Genomic DNA, 24,013 nt, shown 5'->3' with positions numbered 1-24,013 from the left:
CCTAGCTCAATCAATCAATATATAAGTAATTTAGGGTTTAGAACACTTGCCATGCATAAGTGAGGTTCGGGATTCAATCCCTGTACTGCAGAGGGGAAAAATTAACAAAACTATACAGTATATAGCTCTTCCTATGTAACATTGATACTTCTGGGGATACATTAGGAGTTGTACTCTAAGAGCCAGCTGTAATGATACATATCTGTAATGCTAGCATTCTGGAAACTAAGGCAGAAGGATTAAAAAAAGTTTAATCCCAGCACTCGGGAGACAGAGCCAAGCAGATCTCTGAGTTCCAGGCCAGCCTGGTCTACAGAGAGAGATCCAGGACAGGCACCAAAACTACATAGAGAAACTCTGTGTGGTGGGAGGGTGGGGGTTGCGGGGAATGGGGGTTGTGCAGTTTTCAAATTAATTTATTATTGCCATCATTAGGAAATAGGATAGCTTTAGGAATGAGTGAACAGTGGTTATATTTGTCATCTTCTTATTAATTACTTCTTCTAACTTGTTTAAATCTCTCAGGACACTAAAGGAGAACCAGCCATGGTCCTCTCCCAAAGGTTCAGAAGGATACCTTGCAGCTACCTACCCATCGGTAGGCCAGACCAGTCCCCGAGCCAGGAAATCCATGAGCTTAGACATGGGGCAGCCTTCTCAAGCCAACACAAAGAAATTGCTTGGTTAGTTTATCTTAATTTTGTATAAATTTTTACATTATTGTTACTGTGAAAAATGGTTCAGTTACTTTCTCTCTTGGAATTATTTTGAAACTATTTAGATTGCCAACGTTTACTGTTTTGATGTAACAAAATCTTTTGTGGCTTTAATTTTATTTATTTACTTAATGTGTGTGAGTGTTTTGCCTGCATTTGTATGGGTGTGTACCACATATGTGCCTGGTGCCCATAGTTGCCAGAAGAGTATCGTATTTCTCGGAACTGAAGTTACAGACATTTGTGAGCTTCCTGTGCTTGCTGGGAACTGAACCGGGGTCCTCTGGAAGAGTGGCAAGTACTTTTAACCATTGAGCCATCTCCCCAGCCCTTGTATGGCTTTTATAAGGGAGTTTGATTTTGATAAATTAGCTGTATCTTTGAGAATGAAACTTTAGGATGACTTTTAATTTGGTTTTTATTTCTGTGTTTTTAGTTTTCTATTTTTAAGTACCGTGGCTTTTGTTTTTTGAGCAGCAGACAGTATAAGAGTCATTAGATACCTAGAAGAAGGGAAGCATTGATGTACTAGGGGTCTATAAGGGTAACTTTCCCTAAATTATCATTTTGAAAACAGAACTTATCACTAAGAGATGAAAACAGTCAACCATATTTTCTTTGAAACAACAAAAAAGCAAGATACTTTTTTAATTAATAAGAAATTCATGTTTGTGTGTGCAGACACAGGTGGAGAGGAGAGGACAGCCTTGTGAGATCTCTCCTTCCACCTAGATATTCTGAGCATTGAAGTCAGGTTGTCAGACCCTAAGACAAGCGCCTTTACCTACTGAGCCATCTTGCCAGCCATGATTCTTAACAGTTAACATTGCTCAGGTCTATGAACATTCCTATGGGAAGTGGGTGTACAGTGCGAGTTCTCTCCTGTCCGGTAACTGAGAAGTGAATTCCTGAAAGAGAACCTTCACTGACCCACAGAGCAAGTGGGAGGCAGTGTTTGCTTTTCACTGGCTGCCATTTTCTTTGTCACTTACATCTATTGGAGTGTATAATCCGTGATCATTAATGTGAATGTGGATTTCAGTTATCCATGCAAACATACTTAGTATCTTGAGATAATATTGTGAAAACGTTTGTGTTCATAAGGAAACTGGTGAGCAGACAACAAAGTATAACACAAATAACCTTCTGGTAAATGTTAAAAGGAGAAATAACAAATGTCAGTCATTGTTACATAGATCTGTCACCTTCTATTTGAGTTCCTTTCTGCTAATCCTTTGTCAGTAATGGCAGGAGTTTCCTGGTTACTTTGTGTTTTGTAATTATGGATTTTTATACCAAGGAAGTTGTAAGTGAAAAATTAACCTCAGAGAAAATGTGGTATTAAATTCCTTCAAACTGTGTTCTAGGTAGAAAGGATAAGGTCTCTGTCCTTCAAAGAAGGGATTATTCTTTGTTAGCTATGACTTAAAATCAGCTGATAACAATAGTATATGTCAGATGACATTAAACCAATAATATTTTGATGAAGAAACAAAGAATCTTAGGAAATTAAGAGGTAAAATTTGAGCAGATTTAAGATGGAATACATAGTAGCAGGCAGACTGATAAGGAAAGGCATGCGTTCAAGAGAGGAAGTGTGGCGGCTGGGGAGAATGGGAGAGCGCCTGGCAGTAGACCAGTGTTCGAGGAAAGTCCATGGGAAATGAGGCTGGAGAAGGGCAGCATGGCCCTGAAAACTCTGCCGTGGCTGGGCATGCTGGCTCAGTTTTAATCCCAGCACTTGGAGGCAGGGGTGCACGTCTACACTGAATTACAGAACAGCCAGGGCTTTGTAGAGAGATACTGTCTCACACAACAACAAAGAGCCTGCCATGATGAGAGATGTATCATATCATACATCCAACAGAGAGACCTTGAATTAAGGAACAAAATGTATTGGGGAGGGGCATTTTCCTGATAGCAGTGTGAAGAAAGGTCTTTTCCAAGGGGACCATTTATAAGGTTGATTCTGCAATCTAAGAGGGGGGGAAAAAAAACAGCAGTGCCAGCTCACGCTAAGGCAGAACCACTGGAAAAATAGAGTCCAATGTGAGGTGTATTTTCAAAGGAGAATGGAAAGAAAAGAGTTCATGCCTCGCTGATGATCGAGTGGGAAGGGAGAAAACTGTCAAAGATGGCCTGGGTTTCCGGCTTCAGTCTGGCATGATTGTGCTGCCCGTGACTCTTCTGCAGTGGAGGAGGAAGGAGCACAAGCAGAGGCCAGCCTAGGCCACAGAATATGCTTCAGGCTAGCACGGCTATGTAGCGGACCTGTTGATAAGTAAAATAAAAATTAAACAGCACTTACCTGACTGGGCTGGAACTACCATTTTCCACTACTAGATATCTCTTCAAAGGAAATCAAGTCAGTGTGTTGAAGAGATAGCTGCATTCTGTGTGGATTGCAGGATTCTTTACAACAGCAAAGAAAACAGAACAACATCACTGTCCAGCTGATAATGAATAGATAAAGAAAGCATAGTTTTAATTCAGATCTACAAATAATAGCCATAAATATGAAGTACTGTCATTTGTGACAACATGGGTAGAGTTAGAGATTACTGTGTTAAATAAGCCAGGCACAAAAACAAGTCCTACGTGATGTCACTCACATGAAAGATAAAATATGGTTCCCGTAAGTGTTAAGGATAGAATGATGGTCACCAGAGACTGGTGGGCACTAAGGAGCAGGAGGCTTGCTTTCCTGTTGCACATTGGGCAGCCATGGAGAGCAGCAGTGCACCATATATTCAAAGCCAAAAGAAAGGTGTTTTGTGTGTTCACCTTAAAGAACTGATAAAAGCCAGTACACCTTTAATTCCAGCAATTGGGAACTCTATGAGTTCAAAGCCAGCCTGGTCTACATAGAATGTTCAGAGACAGCCAGAGCTACATAATAGAGAGATTCTGTCTCAAAAAACAAACAGAAACAAACTGATAAATATTTGAAGAGTTAGATAATTGAGCTGTAGGAAGAGAAGGAAATAACCCAGGAGCTAGCATAAGTAAAAGAAAAGAGAAAGCAGGCCAAAATCAGTAGCGTGAATGTGTAACTCCAAGCATTCTAGAAAGCACTAATGGGTTTCAGGAAAGTGGAGTTTGTAGCCTGGTCCGTGCAGGATCCTTAGCAGTGTGACCTCAGGCTAACCAGTTAACCACTCATGGCTTCTTCCATTTGCACAAAAGGAAGAGACTGGACTAGATTGTTCTAGATGATTTGGCCTTGATATTTGTGATTTGTGGTTTTTTATTAGTCTTAGTACATGAGGTCAGAACATTGTATTTGTCAAATAATCACTTGTCAGATTTTGTAATGGCTTCAAGTCTGGCTTTTAAAATGAATTCATTTAAGGTATGCATTACAAACTTTTTTTTCCTGTGTGTGTGTTTCTGGGCATTAAACCAAGGTCCTACACTCGCTAGACAAGTACTCCACCACTGAGCTACATACTCAACCCCACACTGTTTCTTAGAACTGCACCAAGAGACATTCTCTGAGTGTAAAGAGCAAAGATAGATCAATTCCACATAATGTGTTATAAATACTTGTACTTTAAATAAGAGGAAGACATTTAAATACCAGTATACATGATTGGGGAGCTCAAGGCCAAGTGTGAGACAGGATTGCTTGCTGCACTTTTGAAGTGTCTCCTTGTATATCTAATTTTTAGTACTTCTGAGCATGCATATCTTGAACAATCCATGTCAAACTTTAATTTTTACTTGTTATGGAAATTGTTCATCCATAGTGACTATTTCTTGACAACCAGCTTAATCTCCATGAAGAGGCTGTTCAGATTTTTCTATAGTTTCCACTGACCAAAATCTACTCTGTCTTTGTTACCAATATTTGCTCTTCTTGGTGGAGTCTAGTTTACCCTCAGGATAGTAGATATAATCTGAAGCTCTTTAAACCAGTAAAGATCCTCCTTTCCTGGAAAGCTGTTGGCCAGACCCTTGAAAAGGAATGTTTTCAGCTTGCTTTGGACCCTTAAGTGAAAGCTTAAATTATTAGAATATTACTATTTGTGGACACTGTGGTTAATGAACTTTTATAACTTTTGTTTATAGGAACAAGAAAAAGTTTTGATCACTTGATATCAGACACAAAGGCTCCTAAAAGACAAGAAATGGAATCAGGGATCACAACACCCCCCAAAATGAGAAGAGTGGCAGAAACTGATTATGAAATGGGTGAGAAACAAAGCTGATAAGTAATCTAGATCAATGCAAACAGTGAAGAGTACAGGGAAGGCACATTCATTCCAGCAGTCCTTATGATGTTTAGGGCACAATATAGAAACATACACTCTTTTTTTGTTTGTTTGTTTTGTTTTGTTTTTGTTTTTCAAGACAGGTTTCTCTGTGTAACAGTCCTGGCTGTCCTGAAACTCACTCTGTAGACCAGGCTGACCTCGAACTCACAGAGATCCGCCTGCCTCTGCCTCCCAAGTGCTGGGATTAAAGACGTGCGCCACCACCGCTCGACAGAAACATGTATTCTTGTTCCAAAGATAAGCTCTCTATATCTCTAAAAGAAATTGGCCAGTGAAATATGTTGAAGGGGCAGAGGCAGGAGGATCACAAATTTGAGGTCTGATTCAGGTGGTGGCAGTGTACATCTTTAATCCCAATACTTAGGAGGCAGAGGCAGGTGGATCTCCGGGTTCAAGACCAGCCTGATCTACATAGTGAGTTCCAGGACAGTCAGGGCTACATAGAGAAACCCTGTCTCAGAAAACAAAACAAAACAAAAACAAAAAACAAATTTGAGGTCTGCCTGGGCTACACTTGGAGGAGAGGTAGGCGGATCTCCATGAGTTTGAGGACCGGTCTCCATAGACACTTCCAGGCCAGCCAGGGCTACACAGTGGGACCATGCCTGAAAAAAAGTTTTATATATATGATAGTACAGCACTGCCAATCACTAACTGATTGTTATGGTAGTGCATAGTACTGATAGTTATTTTGATAAGATGTCTTATTTAAAGAACTGTTGAATTTAAGATGTAACATTAAAATGTAACATTAAAATTAAAATGTTGAGTAAAGTAACCATAGATACTCTATTAATATGACTACTTACATTAATTTATATCCTATTGCAGAAACCCAAAGGATTTCCTCACAGCAGCACCCACATTTACGGAAAGTCTCAGTGTCTGAATCAAATGTTCTTTTGGATGAAGAAGTACTTACTGACCCAAAGATCCAAGCACTGCTTCTTACTGTTCTGGTAAGGAACTCCCACTCTTGTCTGTCTGTCTGTCTGTCTATTTGTTGATTTACTTATTTATTTTCAAGGCAGAGTCTCACTATATAGCCCTAACTGTCCTGGAACTCATTGTGCAGACTAGACTGTCCTTGAACTCACAGGGATCCGTCTGCCTCTGCCTCCTAAGTGAGCCACTACTCCTGGCAGGACTTCCCCTTTTTGAGGGGTTTCCCCCCTCAATTCTTATTCCAGTCTGCTCTTAACCGGCCCTTAAGTATTACAAATATGAAAGGAAGATGTTTTCACTTCACTAACATAGAAAGATTCAGTCACAACATGTTTACTTTTTTTGTGTCTTGGCAGGCTACGCTGGTAAAATATACTACAGATGAATTTGATCAACGAATTCTTTATGAATACCTAGCAGAGGCCAGTGTTGTGTTTCCCAAAGTGTTTCCTGTTGTGTAAGTATCTCCTGTTGTTTGTATCTAGCCTCTGCGTCTGTCTTTGTGGCAGGTGCTCTGTAAAGGTCTGGGAAGTGTATTTCTCAGTGGTGTCTGCTACCTGCAGAGTGGGGAATGGAGCCAGAGTTTTTAACAGGAAAGAGATGATTAGTGGTTTAGGGTTTGGGACTACAGCTCCATAGAAGAACACATGCTTAGCATACACAAGGGCCAGGGTTGATCCCAGCACCCAAAACAAAAACCACTATTGTGGGGTTGAAGAGATAGCTCAGTAGTTAGGAGTGTGTACTGCTGGTTTTGCAGAGGACCTGAGTTCCAGTCCCAGCACCCTCTTCTGGCCTCAGAGGACATTGAACACACATTCACATACCCACACACAAACAAACACATGATTAAAAAGAAAAATAAATCTTTTTTAAAATCAGTACTTTAATAGTGGCTAAAGCTATGTTTTTTTCCCTAATCTTACTGATTTACTTTAGTCAGATATCTTAATGAATACTGTACAGTTCCTCAAGAGCAAGCTGATAGATTGCTATATTTAAACCGGCCTGCTTAGTTTTCTTTGGGGGGAGTGGGTGTCCAAATCATTTCTTTTAACTGTTTTATTTATTTTAGTGCACACATGCGTATCTACTATGGCACACATGTGGAGGTCAAAGGACAACTTTGCGGGGATAGGCACTCTTCCTCCACCATGTGGGTCCTGGAGGTCAGACTCAGGCCCTCACACTTGACAGTTCTCATCTTCATCTGTTGAGTCGTCTTGCCGGCCCTTCGTTTTCTTGAGTCACAGCGGAGTGACAACAGAAGGACCCCTTATCTAGGGGTTGGCTCCACTCCCCACACTCTAACTTCCAAGGGTTTGCTCTAGTGTGATTTCTGTTGCTGGGATAAAACAAGGACCAGAACAGCTTGGGGGAAGGGACTGGAGAGATGGCTCAGCAGTTAAAAGCATGGCCGCTCTTCCAAAGGATGCTGGTTTGACTCCCAGCACCCACATGGTGTCTCACAACTGTCTGTAACTCCAGTTCCAGGGAATTTGATACCCTCTCTGGCTTCTGTGGACACCAGGCTCTCATGTGGTACATAGACATACATGTAGGCAAAACACTCATACACATAAAACGAATTTTGAAAAAAGAGAAGAACAGCAACTTGGTGAAGAAAGGTTTTATTTCACCTTATGAGTTAGAATCTAATCATTGAGGGAAGCAATTAGTTCCAGGGCAGGAACTAATAGAGAAACCATGGAAGAATGCTGTCTGCTGGCTTGCTCAGTTACCTTTCTTATACATCCCAGGCCCACATGCCCAGAGCTGGCACAATCCACAATGGGCTGGGCCCTCTACATCAGTTAGCAATCAGGAAAATGTTCCAGAGACAGGCCATTCTGATGGAAACAATTCTTCCTGGATATGTCAGCTGACAGCTATGACAGAAAGTTGTTGGCAAATGAACAAAGCTTTGAGAAGGCCTTTGTGTGGAATGCAGAACAATAGGGAGTTCAAGGTGAAGGATGGACATAGGGCATGGACCTGGCTAAAGCCTTTGTGTATGTCATTGTTAAATACTGAGTTATATTCCTTTGTACAGTGCAAAGCTGTTGGGAGATCTTTAACTGGTAATAAGTTGCTATGGAAATATACTCTGGCTATTTTGTCGAGAATGAGTTGGAAGAAACAGTAGATTCAGAAAGATTTTAATAAGGAGACTATCCAAGAAGCCAGTATCTGGGATATAAGGAGAGGTAGAATTGAAATTGCGTTTAGGAGGTAAGAATTAGAGAAGTTGGTCATGGGTTAGGTGTGGACTAGAGCAGTTCCCTAAAGAGTATTTTTATTATGGTTTGCACGTTACAGTGGATGGTAGTGGTTTCATAGCTGGGATAAAAATCTTGGAAGAATCCCATGCCTATGAAAGGGGAAGTAGAATGACCCTGGGTTTGGACATTTTGAAACAATTATGTCCAACAACTAAAGATACTATAGGCACTCTTTAGTTTATAACCTGAGCACGTCAGTGTAGCTTATTGAGCATCCAACATTTGTTGTTTAATCTCATTTCAAAGTTTCTGAATTTCACATATCTAGGTGTTTTGTTCTGTTTTTTATAATAGATTACAGCTGATTTGGAAATGGTTTCTTTGTAAAATTCTACATTCTACCCCTTCCCAACCAGTTGTGCTTTTTTTTTTTAGCAAAATTCAGTCTGATTTGGCACTAGTTAATATTAAATTGCATTTTAACCCTTAAGTGCATAGAAACAGACAGCAGAGGATATAGAGGGTGTAGAGTATGCTACCGAGCGAACAGAACCATGCCTGTCTTGAAAACACTCTCTTTGTGTAGTTTGACATGACTGTGTGATAGCGGCCAGTTGTTTGCTTTTACTGTGTCTTCCCTGAGGACCTCAAATGAAGGCAGTACATGGGCTCTCACACACACTCCTTCACTAGACACTAGAGAAAAGCACCAGAAACTTAAAAGCACTTGTCTTCAGTTTTGCCACGTTGTTCTAAGGAATATATATTATGCTTTCCAGTAAATCTTTTTATTTAATGTTCCTCTGTTTACTTTTTTTTTTTAGGCACAATTTGTTGGACTCTAAGATCAATACCCTCTTGTCATTGTGCCAAGATCCAAATTTGTTAAATCCAATCCATGGAATTGTGCAGAGTGTGGTGTACCATGAGGAATCCCCTCCACAGTACCAAACATCTTACCTGCAAAGTAATTAAGTATACCAGGAGAGGATGCTTGATAAGCCTGCAGCTGTGGTCCTGTTGTGGAAGCACTGACTAGCATTCTCTATAAGGGACAGGCTCGTCCTTCCTACTTGTCTCCCTTCATGCCATTTTCTGACTCTTAGTTATATGTTCAGTAAGATAACTGCTTGACCATGTTACTAAAATGCCAAGCCTATTTTAAGGAGATTTCAGTCATCTTTGACACTCATTGTAAAATGTCTTAAACATATACATAGATTCATTCTGTCGGCTGTACAGCCTAATTTCCATTACTATTTAAAGCTGCCTTGCTTGTTGTAAGAGTAGCATTTGATGTTTTACAGGTTTTGGTTTCAATGGCTTATGGCGGTTTGCAGGACCCTTTTCAAAGGTAAGAAAAAATATTTTTCTCTAATTTTTGATAAACCAGAGTCTTTAGCTATATTCATGAGCCTGTTTGAGAACACACACTGTCCTCAAACCAAAGTACCATCTCAAAATAACACATTGTTTTAGAAAGATTTTTCCAAAAGAGGCAATACCTTAAATATGTTGATATAATTTAATTTTTATTTTAAAATACTGAAGTTAGGCTTGACTTCTCAGAAGGGTGTGATAAGCCTTTATAAAACTTGTCTGCCTGTAGACTAGTGGTTCTCAACCTGTGGGTTGTGACTGCTTTGGGGGTGACATCAGATATTTACATTACAATTCATAGCAGTAGCAAAATTACAGTTATGAAGTAGCAATGAAATAATTTTACGGTTGAGGGGATCACCACAAGATGAGGAGCTGTATTCAAAGGTCGCAGTGTTAGGAAGGTTGAGAACCACTGCTGTAGACTTCTATATGTGGCAGTAACTCACACACCTGTCTTACGACTAGCAAAGAATATGATGCCTGTTAAAATCTACCTCAGGGGCACATTTTTACATCCAACTATTATATTGAGTTTGTTTTTTGCTGTTCATTTTCTTTGACTAGCATTTGTTGGTGTATTGCATGAATTCGTATTTAATTTTTTTGTAGGTGGTCTCTTTTAAAATAATTGAAATTCCTTGAAGGCGGGGCTTCTGCCCTATCCCTAACCCCCCCCCCCCACAGTGTCCTATATACCAGAGTGTTAAATCAAGAGGAGCTATCTATACCTTGTTCCACTTTCAAGAGTTAGATTGAGTTTATTTTGTAATATCTGTTGATATGCACAGGTTGTTATTAAAAAGATGGGCCTGAAGTCACAGAAGTGTGTCATGCAGAAGTTTTTAACAGGTGGATGGTTGTTACCCGCTGAGCCCTTCCATGTCTTGCTGGGGGGGATCTGAGTAGCAGCTCTGCCTATTTTCTCTACTTTGGGAAACTGGCTAGACATCATTGCTGAGGACCACATTGTCTGTTTATTCAAACCCTCTGTCTGGGCATGGCTTTCAGAAATTGCAGGTTCATCTGGAAGCTTTTAGGGGAAGCTAAATAAGATTTCAAGCTGTAAGTTCCATAGTCGCTAAATACTACTCCAGTCCCCCCTGTTAATGATCTAGAATACAAACAAAGGAAGAAAGCAAAATTAAGCCCCAGATATCAGTTAACCTTTTTTAGCTTCAGAGGGAATTTTTTAAAAATGGAGCTAAAATAATGTCCTATTTTCCATTACAGCAAACACAAATCCCAGACTATGCTGAGCTTATTGTTAAGTTTCTTGATGCCTTGATTGACACGTACTTGCCTGGAATTGATGAAGAAGCCAGTGAGGAGTCCCTCCTGACACCCACATCTCCTTACCCTCCTGCACTGCAGAGCCAGCTTAGTATCACTGCCAACCTTAACCTCTCTAATTCCATGACCTCACTTGCAACTTCCCAGCATTCCCCAGGTCAGTAAATGTGATCTTTATGTGACTTTGAGCAATGGAAAGGAACTCCCTTGTGGTCAGATTATAGCAGATTTTGCTCCTTTTTCTCTTGAGGTTCACTTTACATTTCTTTACTATGTAACTGAATGTTGTTACTCATCAGAGCTGTCTGCTTTCCAGCAAGTTGTATAAAAGAGAGGGAAATGTGTAGTGATGTAGTATCCACATAGGTTCGGACCAAAAGCACAAACTGAGCTACATTACCTATAAATGAACAGAGCAGTAGTTCTTTTATCGGATAGACTAACATTACCCTAAGTACTTCTATGTCTCTGACGCAGCATACTATAAAACACACACGTAGAAAGTCTAGTCATCACCCCTCTTTATTGCTGGTAGCAGTGTCAGCTAACCATAAGCCATAGGCTAGCCTGAAGATCTGGGATTAGGATGACCAGACCCCCAAAAAAAAGTCCTTACAAAAAATAACATCTTGGAGCTGCAGAGATAACTAGGTTGGTAGAATGCTTCCCTTGAGAGCCCAAGGACCTGAGTTTAATCTCTAGACCCCACAGTTTAAAAAGCTACTCGTGGTGGGACCTACTTGGAATCCCAGCACCCAGGAGGTAGAGGCAGGAGAATACCTGGGGCTGACTAACCAGCTAGCCTAGCCTACGTGGTTCTTTCCAAGGCAGTGACTCTGTTTCACAGAAGGGTAGACTTGAGAAACAATACTACACCTGTGCACATGCGTACACACAGAGGAAAAGAAATCTTTTTTTTTTTTTAAGATTTATTTATTTATTATGTATACAGCATGTATGACTGCAGGCCAGAAGAGGGCACCAGATCTCATTACAGATGGTTGTGAGCCACCATGTGGTTGCTGGGAATTGAACTCAGGACCTCTGGAAGAGCAGTCAGTGCTCTTAACCACTGAGCCATCTCTCCATCCCCATCTTCCCCCCCCCCCCCTCGGAAAAAGAAATCTTAAATTTCTATAATCCTACTATAGTCACTGTTGGATTGATCAAATGGGAAAAGCAGACCAGTAAAACTTTATTTTTATTTTTATTTTGAGACAAGGTTTCACTTTATAGTCCCAGCTGGCCTAGAACTCTTATGTAGACCAGGCTGGCCTAAAGTCACAGAGATCCACCTGCTTTGCCTCCCAGTGCCAGGATTGAAGGTGTATGCAATCATAGATAATAAAATTTAGAAGTCAATACACTGAGTAGCTACAGCTAAGAGCCCCTCAGGTACTGAAAGAAAAAAGGTGGCCGGAATGGCACCTGCCCAACTCCAAGCTCAGTTACTGTCTGAAGGAATGGCTTCATACAGCTCTGCTTGACCCTAAGATAGTGCTCACTACAGAACATCAACACTGTTGTGTGAGTTGTGAAGACAGTGAGTAACAGTGAAAAGCTGATGTGTGGATCATGTGCTCTATTGAAAAGATTTTCTTCTAAGTGAGTTAAAATGTTTAAAAAGGATTCCTTACTTAAGTTACCCAACTTCCATTATCTGAAAAGGTCATGTGTGATACATCTCAGTGTAAGGAAATTCTTTGAAGTAGTGTACATAGTTTGTGTAAATGTTAGCTGTTAGCATGCATTTTCATTATACAAGTCAAACCATAACTATTCTGTGATGTTCATGATCTATAAATAGAATCTCTGTAAATAGTTGTCACAGTGTTGCATAAACATTGCCATGTACATGGTCGTTTTGAAGATTCTAAAGAATCAGGCAAGGTATAATACCCAACCCATATTATAAATATTTTGTAAAAAATTATATTCAATTCTTATTTTGATTTTTGAGACAGGGTTTCTCTATGTAGCTCTGGCTGCCCTGAAACTCAACTCTGTAGTCCAGGCTGGCCTTGAACTCATAAGAGTTCTGCCTGCCTCTGCCTCCCCAAGTACTGGGATTAAAGGCATGGGCCACCACTCCACACCCCCAGCCCTATTCAGTTCTTAAACTTGCTTTCTGAATTTACTTACTGATCAGGTGATCCTTTTCTCTCTCCGTAGTCTGCCCAGTTCCCCCATAACCAGGGTGTTTGCCCCATCACTTGTTCTCTGGGACAAGTGTGACCCACCCCAGCATCAGCATCAGTTGAGAGTAGGTACTTGAGCCTTCCATGCCTACGTGAAACCCCAAGCATGGAGCCGGTCAGCCTCCTGATGAGGATGGTGGTTGTTGTGCATGCTGGGCTTTGAGACGCTGCCGTAGTTTCGGTCTGTTCTCCTAATATGTGATTTGTGGTGCAGTCTCGCAGACTCCCTTACTTTAGCCCAAAAGAAACTTGTATGAAAGTCATGTTGAATCTTTTTTTCAGGGAGGTTGAGCATGATCTCACTCAGTATGTAGCCCTGGCTGGCCTGGAACTCACTATGTAGACTAGGCTAGCTTCAACTCAAAGAGATGCACCTGCCTCTGCCTTCTGAGTACTGGGATTAAAGATGTGTGCCTGACTGTATGTTGAATCTTCATAACTATTTCATTCCAAGTCCTCCGCCTACATCCTCTTTAGATATCAGAGAATGAGTACAGTAGGAAGGTCCAGATAAAGGTTGGGAATGGAGCTCAGTGGTATAAGGTCCTAGGTTTAATCCTCACCATAAAAAGAAGGCTATGGTGGCTCATAGCTGGAATCCCAGGCAAGAGAATCACTTTGAATTTGAGTCCAACATGGGCTACAGAGTGAGACCCTAGCTTTAAAAATAAATAAATAAATAAATAAATAAATAAACAGAACTATGTGTGCTTAATACTTCCTGAGAAGTAGTTGAGTACATCCATTTCCAAAGCATTCAAATTGGATGTGTATTCTAGTATAGTGTCATCAATTTTTACGTTATTCAGGAAACATTTGAACACCCTTTTCCCTGCCTTAATCTCTTGGCCGTCCTCTTGCTTCGGCCTCTTGCTTCGGCCTCTGAAGTATTAGGACTACAGGTGTGTGCCACCACACCCAGCTGTGAACACTTATTTTGTAAGTGTGTGTTCCATACTCTCACACATTTAAAAAGTTTTCTTTTACAATTTTTTAAAGTGTATATGAATATTTTACCTTATGTATGTATATGCATCATGTGCGTGCATTTCCTGAGGAGATCAAAAGAAGGCATGCGATCCTCCGGACCTGAAGTTATAAAGGGTTGTGAGCTGCCATGTGGGTGCTGGAAATTGAACCCAGGTCCTCTGAGAGCGCAGCCAGATCTCCAACCCTTATTTCCATACATTTAAAGATGAGATGTCCTGATTACAAGGACTTGAGCGTTTTTGCCTGTGGGTGTCAGTATTTAAGTGAAAGGTATTTCTTTCCAGTTTGTGTTGTTTAACAGATTCTAAGACACAGTTGTTTTTTTCCTTAAACATGTGATTAATACTGTATTGCTCTGTAGAAAATATCCAGAATTGGAGCCAAGAAAAAGGCTCAGTGGAAGCTGGGCAGTGGTGGTACATGCCTTTAATCCCAGCAGTTGGGAGGCAAAGGCAGGCAGAGTTCTGTGAGTTTCAGGCCAGCCTGGGCTACAGAGTGAGTTCCAGGACAGCCTGGGCTACACAGAGAAACCATGTCTTGAAAAACAAACAAACAAACAAGGCTCAGTGGATAGAAGTACTTGCATGCCTTTCAGTTCCCACAATGTGAACTGACCCCAAGAGTTGTCTTCTGACAGCCACACTTAAGCTGTGGGACATGCATGACTACACACACACACACACACACACACACACACACACACACACACACACAGTCATTCTCAGCGAGTTCCAGGCAATCTGAGCTATATTATATCTCAAAAGAAAAGAAGAAAGCTCCATGTGTTTATCCTACATATATTCACAGCAGCAGAGTGGCCTACTTCTGAGGGCTCTCAGAGTAACGAGGATGACACAGTATGTTGACATGACTATTTTGATGCTTTATAATACTTCTCATGCTGTGCTAGGAACACTTGCTTGAGGGAGTCAGTAACTTCTACTTACCTACATATTGTTCTTAGGAAAATAATGGTTAGAGTTCCTTAAAGCCAGCTTCCTTCTGAAAACCAGGGATGGTCGTAAGTGTCCAGTGTCTTAACAGCTCTCTCCCTGCTTCCAACTCTCTGGACATCATTCTTTTCATCCTTTCCTCATCCCCCTGGTGCTCCTCTGTGTGCTCTAAGCCAGGTGTTTTCAAGCAACCATTCCTCATCAAGGCCCTTGTCTCCCCAACTTTGTACAAAGCATTGCTTCCTCCACACTCCAGCTGGGCCCCCGGCATGAGACTCCCCAGCCCCAGCCCTGGAAGCTCAATGTGGCTTAGGCAGCACAGGAACTCGGAAAGCTCTTGCGTGATCAGGTCTCGGGGCTCACAGAACTGTATGGCCAGTGGGACCTGCTTTAGTTCAATTGCCACTTCTGCCTGCCCTGAGATGCTGTCCTGGCCTTGGGTTAGCACAGCAGGTTAACAGAAACTCAAGATATCAATGTAGATGCAGGCTGTGGGCTTTGAGGAAGAGTTGTTTTAGCTTAGAAAATAATTGTCTTCCCCCCGCTCCCCCCCAGTAAAGCCATCCCCATCATAAGACTGTACATTCTGTCACTCATGTTTTAAAGATGAATATCATTAACTAACTGCAAAGACTAGGAAGAACTGTGGCACATCACTGCCTGACTTTGAAATGGCCTGCTTCTCCCATGTAGTCTTTGTACTGCGCAACCCAGAGAGAGACTTCAGATGAAGAAGAGATGCCAGCATGAGGGAAAGCCCATACATTCGGAAAGTTCCTACAGTTAATTCTAAGTTTGTATATCCAGCTGAAAATACAGATATTTCTAAATATATACTTGGTATATCTCCATCAATATAGTCACTGTAACATAAACATCAACTAGAACTATCATACTTAGCTTTTCTTTAAGATGTTTGGTGTTCCTTACATTAGCTTTAGTAATTTTACAAATTCCAAATTCCAGCATTAAATTTGAGTCCTGTACATTTGTCCTAAAACTTCATTTGCTAGTTACCTAATCTCTTTCATTCCAGGTATTAGAAACATCTTAATTTATTTAAAAAAAAACACAGGAATAATTTTATCTGTGCATTCAGAAAAACCATGCTTTTTCTGTAGATTGTTACCCAGTTTTCCTTACAGCCCTGTAAAACAGGCCCTGTGTTGTCCTTAACCCTCCCAGTGAGAGCAGAAGCCGAGGGATGGCAGGTAGTTTAGAGTTGAGTGCAAGCAGAATCTTTTGGTTCCATTTTCAGCATCCAGAAAGTTCATCCGAATAGTCCATTCTTAAGGTAGAGGCAACAGGAGTTCTGATCCGTTAGGACTGGGACTTTCGGGCTGAGACTGTGCCTTGGTGGCCTGTACTGTGCAGCATGCAGGAGGCCCTGGGTTCATTCTCAGCACCACAAGACTTCAGCTTTGTTCTTCAGTGTGGTTGCCCACTTGTGTAGAGAAAGGAGTTTCTGGCAGGTTTGCCCTACCGTATGTAGGAAACTGAGGGAGGCAGGCAGGAACCCAAGTAGACTCCTGCACAAGTGATGACGTTTGGGTTGGCCTTCATCTTCGGACAGATTACTCAATGTGTTTCCTTTAAGTGTTTTAGTATTTATTTGTTATTTGCCACGCAGGAGCTATAGATCAGTAGTGTCAAAATAAGTAAGTTCTGATACCTGCATTCAAGGAACTCAGGCTATGGTAGGGAGGCAGGCAAGCACCTAGACTACAATCTGTCAGTTCTTCTCTCCACTCATTCAGTTCACAGTGTTGGCCCAAATGCCCGTTAGTGTCCATTTTCATCTGGAGCCAGCCCGGCACAGTGCTGTTAACACCGAGCGACAGGGTGCAGTGTCCATCAGTCTCCTGCCCCCACACTTGTAGCTGGCTGCCTGCTGAGTACAGCCTGCTGGCGGGAGTTCAGCACAGCAGATCCCAGCACAGAAGCTTAAGCTGTGTTTCCTTAAGCTTTGTGGTGACTTGTGGTTTCTTCCTCATGGATCTTTGCTTTTGTACCCATGGAAGGAAGGAGGAAGGGGGAGCTGCTGCCTTAGGAACATGAGAGCACAGATACAGAGCTTCAGAGAGGCCCAGTGGAGGAGTGCCAGGCCAAGCCTTTCTCTCTAGTCGGAAGTAAGGCTGTGCCGGCACAAGGCTGCTCTCCATGTGAGCAGGCTGCAGTGGAAATGTTTCTAGAGTGCATCCTAGAGGCATAAAGAATGCTGCCACAATTTCAGAAGAAAAAGGACGGAAGCATCAGTTCCTTCTGCTGTCCTAGCTCTGCTTTCCCAGTTCTCTATGTTGGTGTAAAGAGAACTCATTTTATTGCTTTTTAAAACAGAAATCTCCCAAAATTTGTTCTTGTTTAAAACTACCTTTTATTTATTCTTTTATATACATATACAGTGCTCTCCAACATATTTATGCAGCTTTCTCCTTGATCTTTATGGTAAAATATGTTTGTTTGGTTAGACTTAGGAATCCCATCACACTATTTTGCCTTCCGACTTCCTCATTAGGAAATAAGATGTAGCATATTCCTGTTAAGGAAACAACCTCCATTGAGGAAATGCTGGGCTTGAACACGCAGCTCCCTCACATGCAGATCTCAGGGAATGGATACACTAATGTCAGGCACACTGAGAGCCTGTGCTCATTTCACAGGAAAGAAGGCTGCTAGCAAACATGGCTCGTTCTAAGGCATGTGGTGTCCTAGAGGGCTCTAGCGACCACGTTTTGAAGGGGAAGGAAACATTTAGCCAACAGTGAAAGTGATTGGCTAGATTTTATAAGAAAACAAAAATGAATGATAACTGGTCCCTTTCTGGGTGTTTTCACTCTAGCCAGAGAGCCGAGACGCTGATACAGGTGTTGTAGGCAAAGCTGGCAACTCCAGGGGGAGAGAGAGTGGCTCTGGTGGGAGGTGGAACCATTCACCAGGAAGGAAAAGGAGGGGAGAGGACAGAAGACAGGAGCAGGACAGTATTGAATGGGGGGTCGAGTTCAAATGCAAGATACGGGTTCTAGAGAACAGTCATCCCCAGCTTCGGTTCTCTTCATGAGTCTACAAACTGCTGCATGGATCTGTTCCATTTCCTGTAACATGATAGATAACTCTTGTCTTGAAATAATACTTTCTTGCCCCAGAATGGAAATGTTTCCATTCCCAAATGTAATGATTCTTTTTAAATTCCAACAGTATATACAAAAAGAAAGTTAAAGTTACACGTGGAACAAGTAAGCTGTCAGGGTATATAACATGTGGACAGATGTTTCCCTGTCTACCCACCCCCACTTGTTTTACCCTTCCTTTCTGTATGTGGATTGTCTTATTCTTGCTTGTCCCCCTTCTATATCTGTGAACATTTATACCAGCTACCGGAGTGCTTCCCATCAGTAGTTAGGCTAGAAATGAGTATAATGTCTATTTGGGAAGCAAATTTTATTGAAGGATAATAGGCAAAAAAGTACACAGATTATAAGTTTACAGTGTAATAAACGTTTTAGAAGCAAACCCACTCAAAATCAAGATTCAGGACCAGGCGTAGTGGCGCAAGCCTTTGACTCCAGTACTATGAAGGCAAAGGTAGGCAGACCTCTAGAGTTCTAGGACAGCCAGTCTACATACCAAGTTCTGGGACAGCCAGGGCTACATAAAGAGACCCTGTCTCAATCAGTCATTCAATCAATAAATCAGTCAATAAGTTATCAATAAACCATTCAATAAATGCTCAAGGTCCATATCAAGGCTTGTGAAGGATCATGCTAACCGCCCACACCACTGCCCTCCCCTTCTCAGGCACTACTTTCTGGTCTCAGTTGTAACCTTTACCAATATGATGAGATCTTTTTTATAATCCCCTTTTGTTCTGATTATCTTGTGCAAATATCACTTAAATTGTTTAGAAAATTCATTATAAGACCCTGAGAGAGAGAAATGTCATCTGCTCGATTAAAATTGAGAATAGTGTGGTGACCTGCCATGATTGGAAAGAGGCAAAGGTTTCAGAGCATAGCCCACGTGGTAGATGACCTTTTCAGGAAATGCTTTCATTCCTCCAGAACAGACATTGAAGCCGATAAAATGAAAAGCATCTGCCTTTTTCTGAAATGACAGCTATGTAGAAAGATGGAGGCTGTTTGTGAATTTTACAGATAGGTAGCTAGAAGCTGCCCTCTGCTGAACACTTCTGGTATGACTGGAAGAGAGTTCTCTCTAGGCTTCCCTGGTGGCCTCCCTTCATCTGTTCTGGCAACTTCTCTTTTTCTCTTAATGCTGTTTTACTGCAATGAGAGCAGATTCAGCTTAGCAAAATGTGAGGTTCTGTACGCGACAAGGCTTTTATGAATCTCCTAGCAGTTTACTATTAAAATGGAATGTGCTGGAACCATTCCCCGGGTTGCATCTCACACACAGTGAGATTTGGTCCTAGAGCTAGCTAGCAGCAGGAGAGAAGGAGTAATCAGCTGCTCTTTCTCTCTAGGAATCGACAAGGAGAACGTTGAACTCTCCCCCACCACTGGCCACTGTAACAGTGGACGAACCCGCCATGGATCCGCAAGCCAAGTGCAGAAGCAAAGAAGCGCTGGCAGTTTCAAACGTAATAGCATTAAGAAGATCGTGTGAAGCTTTCTTTCTTTCCCTTTTCAAACCAACCTAACATGGGCTTCTCACTAGTGACCCCCCCTAACCTGGCCCCCGTCCCACACTGCACTGCGCACTTCGTGTCTTATGAACCCATCCGGTCTGCCATGTTGCCAGACGATCAACTCTTGGAAGCAATGCCTAAATTTAATGCTGCTTTTCTTTAGTGTTTTCCCCTCTCCTTTGGCATGTGTCCGGTGTGAGCACTTGTTCTGACGGCTGCGAAGAAGGCAGGCGGCCAGGAAGCGAGCGGAGAGGAGAGCGTGGATTGTGGGAGAGGATGAGTCCTCCAGTGCTGCTGCCGCCAGCTGTGGGCCATGCCCGGAGGTTGGCCTTCTTGTTCCCTTGTCTCACAGAGTGAAGTGGTTGTCTTAGTTACACACTTTCCAAGTTTGGGGAGAAAGAATCTTTTAACCCCAGTGTATTTAATAATCTAGCTGTGGACTTTTTTTTACCTTATGAAGTTGGAGGAACCATAGAGGTCAAGCCTCATTGAATTTACACCATAAAGCCACAAGCCAGGTACTTGGGGGAGGGGATGAACTAGGATTTTGTAATGGATTCTTAAGAAATACTAACATTTGAGTATTAGCAATAATTACAGGAAAGTAAGCATGACCACATACATCTTAACATGCTGAATTAAAGCTATCGGTTCTGAGGCCTTATTCATACTTGGTCATCCAAACTAGGTAATTTTTTTTCCTGTTGATTATCTTTTAATCTTTACATATGAAGGTGTTTTGGGGTTTTTTTTGTTTTTTTTTTTTTTTTGTAAGTCGAGACTATACCAAGTATAGTGAGGACACTTGTTTTTGCACTTGCTTTCTCCTCCTCTCTCCTGAGCGACTCTGAGCAGGGTAATTAGCAGACAGAGTGTGGAGACCTGCTTCCAGAAGCTGGTTTTCATAGCTCTTTCCATTAGCTCCAAAGCAAAATGCAATGGTACGTGACTTAGGGTAGCTGATATTCTTATTTTGTTAAATAATTTTCCAAGAAACAGAATATGCTGTATATTATCATAAATTTCTTTGATAAGATGTATTTTTTAAATCTTTTAATCTTCCTTCTCTCCTCCAAATAAAATCAGGAATCTCTAGCAAAACATTTGGATTCTATCTGATAGGATTGCATTAATCACTGTGAAGTCTGGTCAGCCTGCATGGTGTGCCGATAAGGGCCTCTAGAATTGCTGCTCTGCAGAATGGCACGGATTGGTGTGCCACAGGCCCTTCCAGGTGATGCACATCCAGCTGCTTCATGGTACCTGCAGTATGCAGAGCGAGTGGCTCTAGTGAGCACAGCAGGATGTGGATGCTCTCATTTAAGATTGGACGATAATTTATGTTTAAAGGGTATTATCCGTCTACTCCCAGGTTCCCTTCATAGATTAAGATATGATGGCTTTGGGAGGAACAAAAGGAAACCCGGGTGGGGGTGGGGGTGGGGGTGGGGTGTCCCTGTAGTGCTAGCTCACTAGTGGATTTCAGTAAATTAAACTCCACAGCTAAGTCAATAAATAATAATGGTACATTTAAGTGTTCTGACTTTAATAATATAACACATTTCACACTTATCCATACAGTAACAATGTAATATGTTAATGTAAATAAAAATGCTTTTGATATTCAGAAATAACAAGAATTTAATTTTTTTAATTTGTTTACAGTTCTGGGATAAGTAAGAACTATTTGCCAAAATAAAAGGAAAACCCCTTAGTATTAGTAGTGATTTTAACATAGACGCATTGGAAAACATTGAAGACAGAGGCAGCAAACTGAGCGTTTGTTTCCAGCTGTTGTAAAGGCTCCATCAGAAACCTGTGGAGCAGAGGAGCCAGGCTGCCAGGGCCTGTCTTCTCCCCCAGCAAGCTCTGGGGCCACACCACCACAGCTCCGGTTCTGCAGCCAGCCATAGGGTGGCAGGGTGAGGCTTTTCCCACAACTTCGTTGCTCACTTTTCCTCTAAAGAGACTGGTGCATCAGAAGGCGGCCGTTGCTGCCTCTCAAACACAGGAAAGCTTGTCAATGTGGCGCTCTTTCTGTAAGGAGCTTCCCACAGTACCATGCATGGTTCTTAAACGTCCCCCATTTGAGCTCCCCTTGCAAAGATCAAAATGGCGCCACCTTCAAATTCAGAAATGCTTTTGATCAGTACATCCAGGAAACTCCTGAAGAGTTTCAGTTTTAGCTGATGTACAGAACTTCCAACTTTTTTTCTTTTTTTTTTTTTTTTTTTTTTTTTTTTGTATTTTTGAGACAGGGTTTCTCTGTGTAGCCCTGGCTGTCCCAGAACTCTGTAGACCAGGCTGGCCTTGAACTCACAGAGATCCGCCTGCCTCTGCCTCCCAGTGCTGGGGTTAAAGGCAAGCCCCACCATCCCCTGGCAGAACTTCCAACTTTTGAGGAAGTCTGACTTCCCTAGCAGCTGAAGCTAAGGAACTTAAATGTCACCAGCTGTCCCCTCCCCCAAGAGGAGAGCACTGAAGTTCCAAGTAATGGCCATCTTACATCATCGGTGTGAGTTCTGTGATTTGTCCTCAGTTTGTGTTTCCGTGACTTGAAGAAGAAAACAGGGACTCTGGCGTGTTTGTATTGGGATCACCCATCTGTGGGCTCCTGGCCTGGGCTTCCCTGCCCTCCACTGTGGGGACATAGCACTCTTGCCTGGGCATCACTGAGCTGGGGAGCTAGGACACCACAGTACAGTCAGCCTGCACCCCACCCCGGGATGAACGTCCTGAGGGGCGCAGGGCAGCAGCCCTTCCCTCCAGTTAGGGTTGCAAGTTTCCTGTGGGAGATTGGAGTTTTCTTTCCGGGCTTGGGGGGTTTTTGTTCGTTCTTTGTTTTTCCTACATTTACCCCCAAGCATACTAAGGCATGTCTTATTCAATATTATGCAATGGACTTATTAAAAAATTCACTTAGTGTCAGCCACCCCATTTTTTTTAATGCAGTGTATTCACCTGTAAATAGTTTGTGTAAAATTTGACAGAAAAGTCTATTTACTACATTGTAAATACATGTGATGATAATATTGTATTATTTTGCTTTTTTGTAAAGCAGTTAGTTGCTGTACATGGATAACAAACAAAAATTTGATTATTCTCGTGTTCGTATTGCTAACTTCCTGCGACTGCGTTACATCATTTAAAGAAATGCTGTGTTGTGAACTGACCTTGTATATGGTAACTTCCCTTCCCTTTCAGGCAGTTCCCTGCCTCCAGCCTTGTTGATGTTGTAACCAGCAGGAGAAATTCTGCCCGACACACAGACTCCATCACTGTGGGGAAATCATAGAAATCTGTTTCAGATCACTGTCCCCACTCCTCCCTTCTGTGTATGTCCTCCCACCCACCCCCTTTTTTTAAGTAAAATGTAAATTAATCTGCTCTAAACTGTGAGGAGTTTTTACTATCTCCACATGCATCAGACAGTTTTCTCACTTCCTCCCTGATCTGTTGAAACAGTGGGCCATTTCCGCCCTTCCAGGTGTGTTGTGGATTGCCTCACCCTAAGAGAAAATCGTTTGGGTGGGACAAATGGGGGGCTGTCACACACAGGGTACTGTCACTCTGGGATAGGTAGGCTTACTTCCCGAGGAGGACCTGTCCTCAACGCCAGGGTTCTCTGTTGTCAACTGGAGTCTGTATGAGTGAGCAGTGCAAACCACCTCCCATGAGTGGTCTGAGTCCCTCACCCTTCAGGGGCTACTGCTTTGCCCCTGAAGGAGAAGGAAGCCTCCTGGCCCTGGGAGAAACTCCTCAGAAGAGGAAATGACCCAAATGTGCTGTCTGCTAATGCGGAGTGTCTTAGCGACTGCAGACCTTATAGAGGCAGAACCCAGACAGCACAGACAGGCACTCCCTACCTTCACAGCAGGAGTTCCCAAAGGAACCCTGGGAGTTGGTGCAGGGAGCCTCACCCTCGTACAGTGGGGGGCCATCTGTAAATCTGCTCAGGTATGAGCACGTGTGTGTACTCAGGAGTGCTCAGTACATGGTCATTAGGCACGTGTTTAAAAGATTTAAAAGAAACCTGGCAGAAGGCATCTTGAGAGTGCAGGGGTCTGCCCCAGGAGGTGCTCCACTCAGTGGCTGACACTAGCAGGCCTGGGGTTCAGCTCAGTGGTCAGAGTGCCTGCCTAGCATAGGTGAGGTCCTGGGTTGATGCTCAGTGCCCCAAAAGAAAAGGCTCCTTCTAGTCAGGTGTGATGGCACACACCTGTGGTGCAAGTCCTCCGTCACAGGTTCAAGTTGGCCAGGGCTACATTTCAAGACCTTGTCTCAAAACAAAAACAAAACTTTCTACAAGTCCCATTATTCTGGGGGTCTGTGTATCTCACATATACACATGTATCTAAGCTCCAAAGCAGCGTCATACATTTTACCTAAATAGA

The 24,013-nt window shown here is 42.3% G+C and overlaps 1 protein-coding gene across 10 annotated transcripts in view; it reads left to right on the top strand.

Moving 5' to 3' along the window:
- Window positions 1–23,006, top strand: part of Nf1 (neurofibromin 1) — a 246,624-nt gene extending 223,618 nt beyond the window's left edge. For 9 of the 10 annotated variants that reach the window (XM_052755665.1, XM_052755662.1, XM_052755661.1 and 6 more), the window contains 8 exons: window positions 526–683; window positions 4,788–4,910; window positions 5,825–5,952; window positions 6,295–6,395; window positions 8,985–9,127; window positions 9,468–9,514; window positions 10,774–10,990; window positions 19,455–23,006. In XM_052755665.1, coding sequence (XP_052611625.1) covers window positions 526–683; window positions 4,788–4,910; window positions 5,825–5,952; window positions 6,295–6,395; window positions 8,985–9,127; window positions 9,468–9,514; window positions 10,774–10,990; window positions 19,455–19,597 — 1,060 coding nt within the window. In that variant the 3' untranslated portion in view covers window positions 19,598–23,006. The remainder of the gene's footprint in view (window positions 1–525; window positions 684–4,787; window positions 4,911–5,824; window positions 5,953–6,294; window positions 6,396–8,984; window positions 9,128–9,467; window positions 9,515–10,773; window positions 10,991–19,454) is intronic. The other variant, XM_052755666.1, reaches the window with a different exon arrangement.
- Window positions 23,007–24,013: the final 1,007 nt, after the last annotated feature.

This window comes from Peromyscus californicus, unplaced genomic scaffold (assembly GCF_007827085.1).
Source record: "Peromyscus californicus insignis strain IS unplaced genomic scaffold, ASM782708v3 Scaffold_3__1_contigs__length_106647218, whole genome shotgun sequence".
In the NCBI taxonomy this organism is placed as follows: Eukaryota; Metazoa; Chordata; class Mammalia; order Rodentia; family Cricetidae; genus Peromyscus; species Peromyscus californicus.
Note: the sequence above shows the minus strand (reverse complement) of the source record. Positions and strands in the feature narration are given on the sequence as shown.